The sequence below is a fragment of the Peromyscus maniculatus genome, chromosome 2 (genome assembly GCF_049852395.1).
Source record: "Peromyscus maniculatus bairdii isolate BWxNUB_F1_BW_parent chromosome 2, HU_Pman_BW_mat_3.1, whole genome shotgun sequence".
Classification (NCBI taxonomy): domain Eukaryota; kingdom Metazoa; phylum Chordata; class Mammalia; order Rodentia; family Cricetidae; genus Peromyscus; species Peromyscus maniculatus.
In genome coordinates this window covers 108093637-108101882 of record NC_134853.1, presented here as the reverse complement: position 1 = coordinate 108101882, position 8246 = coordinate 108093637, and the positions used below count along the sequence as shown (strand labels likewise).

The 8246-nt window shown below is 44.4% G+C and overlaps 1 protein-coding gene across 6 annotated transcripts in view; it reads left to right on the top strand.

Moving 5' to 3' along the window:
- The first annotated feature begins 1545 nt into the window (after positions 1-1545).
- The window catches only part of Slc24a2 (solute carrier family 24 member 2), a 228222-nt gene continuing 221521 nt past the window's right edge, over positions 1546-8246 (top strand). For 3 of the 6 annotated variants that reach the window (XM_076564483.1, XM_042271389.2, XM_015994918.3), the window contains exon 1: positions 4011-5078. In XM_076564483.1, coding sequence (XP_076420598.1) covers positions 4146-5078 — 933 coding nt within the window. In that variant the 5' untranslated portion in view covers positions 4011-4145. Of the gene's footprint in view, positions 1674-3992; positions 5079-8246 lie in introns of those variants that run through there. The other 3 variants (XM_076564482.1, XM_015994916.3, XM_006975968.4) reach the window with 2 other exon arrangements.

Genomic DNA, 8246 nt, shown 5'->3' with positions numbered 1-8246 from the left:
GGATTGCTCAGTCAATAAAGTCAAAACAAGGGAAGGAAAAGCTGAATGAGGACCCTCGGGTTCCATTTGTATAGAAATTTGTAGAATAAATGCATGATTGTTTTCTTCTTTCTCAAGTGCTTTTGCAATATGAATTGGTTCTCTCTGCCATCAGCAGTTACCAATCTGTTGGGTTGTTGTGGAAACATTACGAACTTCTGTTGATGGGCTGAAGCAACTGCAATAATCTCCTGATGTTAAAGTTGACTCATCATGATCAATGTGAGTCCATCTGGGTCATTTCTGGAGTCTTTCTTGACACAGTCTTTGTATTGGTTAACTGCTTCCTTCCTTCTCCTAAGTGTTTGTGAATAAAATGGAGTGCTGTCTGAGATTTGCTTCATGGTGAGGGCACTAGAAAAGGGACTAGATATAAAACATAACTGGCCAGGTAGTCAATAATTTTGCAAGGCTATAATAGCCCCATAAAGGCTTGCTGTATTCTTTTCTTACATCTGTGTGTGTGTGTGTGTGTGTGTGTGTGTGTGTGTGTGTGTGTGAAATTTCCCAGAACAAAAAGTAAAGGTTTATTTTCTTTTTAAGTTCAGCCCGTGACTTTCAAAATAAAATTTTTAACTTCTCAGTAAGACAAGAGCCTTGAACATCTGGCTCTGTTGAAAAATGAAGGGCTCTAAGTTCCCCAGGCTTCCCTTGATTTGGCAAGACAACCCTGGAGATCTGAGTAAAACTCTGGTAGGCTAGTTTGTGATATAGGGGCCCTTTATGGGGCTATTATAGCCTTGCAAAATTATTGACTACCTGACCAGTTGTGTTTTATATCTAGTCCCTTTTCTAGTGCCCTCACCATGAAGCAAATCTCAGACAGCACTCCATTTTATTCACAACAGCTAGTTGGTTCCACTTCCTACTCATTGGCCCAGACTTGATCCCTGGAGAACTGGACTCAGTTTCTCCTGGTTAAGGGGATCTTTGCAAGCAAGGCAGGAAGAAGCACTGGGTTGGAAAATCCGGAGGCAAAACATGAGTCTTGTCAGGGACACCAAAGTGACCCAGTGTCTTGGATAGTGTCATCATAAAGGTAACAAAAGGTGAGCTTGCCAGACTAACGACCCTTCAGTGTCTCATCCTAGTAAACCAGAAGCTTGAATTCCTCCTGGGGCCAAAAACCGTGCCCCAAGGCCTGTACCTTTCTAATGACCATCTTTCCCACCTTTGCATAGTAAAGAGAGATCACTATCCCTGCAGATGATTGGAGAGGAGGTGGCCCACTACAGGCGACCCCAAACTTAGCAGCACTTTCGGGCTTCGGGAACCGGGTGCGGCAGGGACCTGTACGATTTCTCCTTTGTGCCCTTGCCTGCCTGCACACCCTGACCCGGTCCCCACTGCAGAGAAATCTGACAGGCGGCAACGGCGGGCGTGGCCCGCGCAGGAGGCGCGCAGGGCGGGAGGGCGCGGAGCTGCGGCTACTCCCGCGCCGCCGAGAGGGAGGGGCCCAACGCCGCCCGCCAGCCCAGCTCGCCACCGCTCGCCGCTGCTCAGTGTCCTCAGGAGCCCAGCTCTGGCCGGCGGAAGCGACGGCCAGCACAAGCCCGGGCCCCGGCGCGGGAGGCGGAGGCCGGCGGAGGCGCGGCCCAAGCGGCTCGGCGTGCGAGCCCTGCTCACCGGTGCGGGTAAGTGCGGGTCTCCGGCTCTGCGGCCGCCTAGCTGCTGGTCCCCAGGCGGGTCGTGCGCATCGCGCTGCTGCGCTGCAGGCTCACAGGTGGCCCCGCAGCGGATGTGGCGCCCCAGGCCCAGCTCCTAGTTAGCCAACTCTCTCCTCTCGGGGGCGCGGGTTGCCAGCCCCTGTGTGGCCCACCCGCGCTTGTCTCGGAGCGAGGGCACCGGCAAAAGCCTGACTTAGGAGGGAGGGGATGCGCAAAGACGCCCCCCCCCCCCAGCTATCCGGGAAGCAGTGGAGCAAGCACCACCCCAAAGGCATCGCAGCTCCCGGCTCGCAGGTGGGGTCCGGCTACCCTTTCATTTTATTTTCTTATTGACCCTCCATGGAAAAAGTTTAAGATCATGCAAGGCAAAGTTGGGGCGCAGCTGGGGGCACATCCCAGAGAGCAGAGGAATGGATTTTCAGAGCTCACCCTGGAGCTGATCTTGCGCCCTAGGAGTCCAACCCTGCCTCTAGCCCTGACCCGGCACTGTGACAATCCCTAGAGCGCTGCCAGTCGCTTAATCACGGGTGCTAAGCATAGACATCTGCAGCCTGCCCGGCATCCGATGGACTAGGGTTATCTGAGGAGCGGTAACAACTCAACCTGCATTGACTGCTAGTCTTGCTCTGCTCCAGCTAATCCCAGTGTGTAAGTGGCGTGTGTTTAATTAGCTTATTTTACACCTGAAGTGATCTCGGCGGATGCTCCTAAAATGAAATCATTGGCACCGAAAAAGAAAACAAAAACAGGAAATGTAAAGGCTTGTTTAGAAGAAGAATCTTAACTGTAGGAGCAGTCGTGTGGGGTACTTTACCCACCTCTTCCGTGGAACAGCGAATCAAAACTCTGCTTTGCATATCTGGCATAAAGGATAGGTGTTGGGGATACTGGGGGAGGATATTATGGACGGAGGTGTTGCTGCAACTTGCATGATGTTTACGAAATACACATTTGGTCTCTCCAAATAACCTCCTGGTCATGTCACTGTGCTGAGCTTTGCTTAAGCTACTGAAAATAAGACTAAAGGGTTTTTTTTGGTTGTTACTGTTCTAAAGCTCCAACTGAAAATGGTATTTAGATGCTTTAAGAAAACAGCTTTTTCGGTGTCGCCAGGACATTTTTTTTTTTTTGTAAGCTTAAATATTTAAAGAGCAGGTTTTCTGTATCTGACATGAGACACTTTCATGAAAAATAGCTATGTGAACAGGAAAGCAGTATTACTACCTCCCCAAATCGTCCTTTCCAAATGATAGGTTCAATCAGAAAATGCACCGAATTACATAATTGTTCTAGAAGAAAACATAGTGGATAATGGTCAGTTGTCAAGAACTTAGGCCTGAAAGAAGTGGGACCATTTTAGCACTGAAAGATGTTGCAAGGCTTCAAATGGATAAATTGACTTCCACCTATAAATTTTTTATACTTACACACACGTCAGCTGTCTAAACCTAATATCAGATGTGTTGAAATATTTACTTGGTTTTATACATGTGTGATTATGTGTCCATTCTAGAGACCACTTCTTCCAAGGGCTACTTTTGTTTTAATCATCTTAAAGCAGTTTGTGAGAATATAGTTCAGTGGCAGAGTTATTGTCTGGAGTGTTTGAGGTACTGAATGTAATCCTCAGTGCCCTCCCCACCCCTGACACACACACACACACACACACACACACACACACACACACACACACACTAAAAGCAATTCTGGCTGATTGGCAAGGACTTTAATTGTCTATAACTCTCTCTCTCTCTCTCTCTCTCTCTCTCTCTCTCTCTCTCTCTCTCTCTCTCTCTCTGTGTGTGTGTGTGTGTGTGTGTGTGTAGTGAGGGATCAAACCCATAGTCCCATACATGCTAAGTAAACACTTCACCCTAGCTCTGTTCCCCAGTTATAAAATAAGGGAACCCAGGGCTGGAGAGATGGCTTGGCTTAGAAGTTAAGAGCACACACTGCTCTTGCAAAGAACCCAAGTTTGGTTCCCAACACCCATGTTGGATGGATCACAACTGCCTGTACCTCCAACTTCAGGAGATCCTAGGGCCTCTTCTGGACTCCCAAGGACCCCTGCACTCTTGTGTGCACATACTCATACACAGACACACATAATTACAATTAAAAGAAATCTTTAGAAAATAAAATAAGGAAACTGGGGTACAGAGACATTAGGTAACTTACCTGTGAACACGTACTATAGGACAAGACTTTATTGTATCTGCAAAGTTATTTTTATAAAAAGATAAGATTTTTGTGACCTACTTACCTTTGTTGTTGTTCTTATTTAAGCATAGCTGGTGAAATCTTCCTGTGAAGAATAAGGATCCCTAATTGTAGAAGTGCCCCACAAGCACCATTCACTAGGAAGCCAGGAACAGTATGACAGAACCATCTAGCCGAATCTGAAGTGTGAAGACCACCATATCCACCAGAAGACCCAGGATGGATCTGCACCAAAGTACCACAGTCAGGCTCCTGGAGAAATGGTGTTCCAATGAGTCACCATCTGGCTGCAGGAGACATTATAATGCCAGGAAAAAACTGAAGCTAATTCGAGTCATTGGCCTTGTCATGGGCCTGGTAGCTATGAGCACTGTCCCATTTTCAATCAGTGCCTTTACTGAGACAGACACTCAGAGCAACCCAGGAGAAGCCAGTGATGTGAGTGGCCCTCGGGTAGCACAGGGTCACCATCAAAGAACTCTCTTAGATTTAAATGACAAGATTCCAGATTACACCACACAGCCACCTGCTTCTCAGGAAGACAAAGCTGAGAACAGCACTGATCATGAGCAGGGAGACTACCCAAAGGACATCTTTTCCCTGGAGGAGCGCAGAAAAGGTGCCATCATCCTCCACGTCATCGGGATGATCTACATGTTCATAGCCTTAGCCATCGTCTGTGATGAGTTCTTTGTTCCTTCCTTGACTGTCATCACTGAAAAACTGGGCATCTCTGATGATGTGGCTGGAGCCACCTTCATGGCTGCAGGCGGGTCTGCCCCAGAACTTTTCACGTCTCTCATTGGGGTCTTCATTGCTCACAGCAATGTTGGCATAGGCACCATCGTAGGTTCAGCCGTGTTCAATATCCTCTTTGTTATTGGCATGTGTGCACTGTTCTCTAGAGAAATATTAAACCTGACGTGGTGGCCGCTCTTTCGGGATGTGTCCTTCTACATCGTTGATTTGATCATGTTGATCATATTTTTCCTCGATAACGTTATCATGTGGTGGGAAAGCTTACTCCTCTTAACAGCTTACTTTGCTTATGTGGTTTTCATGAAGTTCAACGTCCAAGTAGAAGGATGGGTGAAGCAAATGATAAATCGCAATAAAGTTGTCAAGGTGACAGCACCAGAAGCCCAAGCAAAGGTCGGTGGACGTAGTCTTTACTTAACCGTTTTCTTAGCCATCGTTCTGAATGCAGATGTTTTGGCAATTGGCAGCTTGGTTTTGTTTTTGTTTTTGTTTTTAACTATAATGATCTTTGGGCTATTGTGGTAACAGATTGCATATGCATACTGCAGTTTTGTGAGAGCCAGTGAAAATAACAGTAGAAAATATAATTTGGGGGACATTGGTCTACAACTCTACCAAGTTTCCAAGCTACTACAGAGTTAAAAAGAACAATATAAATACAGGTTACATAAGCATTCCAGGGCAGACTCAGCATTGACTTGTTTTTAGGAAAATGTGCCCAGTGATTTTGTGAGCAATTGAGTTTTTATGGACATATTCTTAGCAATGTGACAGGGTTTTGTTTTTCAAATGAGCATATAGTGGAGATCAAGAACCATCTCTGTGAAGATGGTGAGGGGAGAAAGTTTGTTTTATGAGAGCTGTACCCTCCAGCAGCAGCTTGGGCTCAACAGCAGTTTGGCTTTGTTACGGTGGCTATAGTGATTTGTCCCTTTCTCTTTAAGTCAGTTTCATTTCATGGTGCTGGGGACTGGACCCAGTGCCTCTCGCATTGCTAGGCAGGCACCCCGAGACTGAGTGACGCCCCAGACCTATACCTGCTTTTCGTGATCCGAGTGTTCTTATATGAAACAGATCAGCATCCACTGTAAAGGAACCCGCTGGCCAGCCCGGCACCTGCCTCTGTACTGCAGTAGCCCATTTTGCAAACCGTAATAAACATGACCCAATGTACTTTCACGGGAGAATTTGAGGTAATGTTGCCTAATTAGGAAGCAGATCTGTAAAAAGCTAAAAAGAAACTGACCTGAAAAAAAAATATAACTTTGAAAGAAAAACAATAGATGAACAGCATCAGTGAATTTTTATATAATTTCATAATTATGCAGCATTCTGATTTATAGCCTAACTTTATAAAAAGTCATCTTTGAATGTGGTTTTAAACAGAAAACCCAAGTTGATAACAGAAACTTTCCATGTTTGCATGTGGGAAAATTTTCACACTTATTAAAAAAAAATGTTTGAGTAGTGGTAGGAGATTTGATCCTAAAGAGAAGAAAAATGATACTATTTTAGTTAAATTTGCATGATTCCTTTATAGACTAGGTTGATGATCATGATTTTTGTAGTAACCACAAAGTAAAAGCAGAGTGAAAAAAAAAATCACTAGTAATACCTACATAGACAACAGAAGAGTATACATTAAAACATGCAGAAGAGAAGTGTTTAACCATCTTTATCATGCACATGTGCACGATGTGTGTCATCGGTGGGTACCTGGGCCACACTGTATGTGTCAGTCAGAGGACAACTTGGTGGACCTAGCTTCTTCTTTCATCTGTATGTGGGTTCAGAGAATTAAACTCTGGTCACCATGTTTCTGTAACAAGCGCCTTCACCTGTTGAGATATCTCTCTGGCCCAAGACATGTTTATACTATATATTTCTTCCAACATTTGTTTCAGTGTGTGCTTGTTGAAAGCTGCAGTTTATAAAGTTACTTGGCACCATATATAGCAAGCATGCATTCACTTGTGACAGCTGAGGACATGCCCTTCATGGCATTTGACAAGGGCATATTTTATGTTCTGTGCTCTACCTTAATAACAAAAAGGATGTTCCTCAACTTCTCTTCAAGTGTGTTTGAGTGATTTGCTTAGAAGTCTGTGATCTATTTCAATCAAAATACTGGACAGTTCTCAGGAAAAGCCATAGTTTTGAGAAGCAAGAAAGTGGTCTGGCACCCTCAAAATACCCTGGGGACATCAACAGTAAAAAGTCTTTTGAGGAACTATGCCTTGGGACTTTTTTTTAAATGCTACTGTTGACCTTCTTTACTTAGATATACTTGGTTAAAAATTGTGTTGGCCATATTTGCAGATGCTGTTGGAACTCAGAGTTTGTATTCTGATTTTAGTCAGGGTAGGAATGCAGCTGGTTTCTTGCACCTGGGAAATAACTTTTTAAACGCAGGCCACAGAGTGCACTCAGTCAGTCATAATCTGTTCATTAAAGTAGAGCTGGTGGAGCTTTTCCCTGCTTAATTAGATGATTGTCATGTCACGTCTCTGGTCGTTTATAAGTCAGCAATTCGGGCTGACATTCCTTACCTGATGGTTTTTGTATCCATAATTTTATTCTTAATTCTGTGTTCTTTTTAATTTGGAAATTCTGAGTATAGCTTAATCTTATCGTAAAGATAGTGGTTATAATCCTAAATATTTCCACATGTGTTGATCCTCTTATTGTCCTTTCATACCACACAGTTTTCATTTATTCAATAATCATCATTTCTTTTGGCATTTGATAACTAATTGGAGTGGGTGTTTTTTTGTTTTGTTTTGTTTTGTTTTTTTCTCAACAGAGCTGTGTCTTGCTTGAGCACACCCATACGTTTTCAAGCGGGATGGTTCATAAGAACTTGATTTCCTTTAGGAAACTGTACCTTGTCAGTTTCTCTGTGGAATCACTGCTGGAACGTTGAAGTAACTCCAGCCCTATCGCCTTCCAGGTTTCAGAATCCTGTAGCGCTTGCTCCCCAGCTCTGAGCACAGATGTCTCTGGAGGGCTGGGTTGAGTATAACCATTTGCCTTCTGGTGTGCTGAGCTCACTTTGACTCCAGGAGCTCCTTTCTGTGAGTCAGTGAGTCAGTGCTCTGTTGTCATCAGGCCACTTAGAAAGAGAGTCCCTGCACAGAATGTAGCTCACCGACATCTCCGTAGGAAGAAGTGTACTATATAGGTATCTAGAGAGCAAATACTAGCATGTTTTGCGCAAACTCACCTCCTTGCCTTGTTTTTGCAATTACGGGGCAGGAGAGTTTGAGAACATGGAGGAAACACATTTTAGATAACCTCACACAGATCATCAGATGGTCCTTGCTAATCAACTCTTCTGGGCTCAGCACAGTGAAATGGCTTTCAAATGACTCACTTCAATAAGGAAGTTGGAAATCTTAATTTGGTTCCATGATGGATGATCTGTGCCAGGAAGCAATGGACTGTGACCTTAGAGAAATTGGGAATTCTTTTCCTAAAGTGTTACTGCCCCATGTGTGTTTTTCAGGTTTTGTTTTTGTTTGTTTTCAAATTTCCTTTGGTGATACTACTACCCTCTTCAAA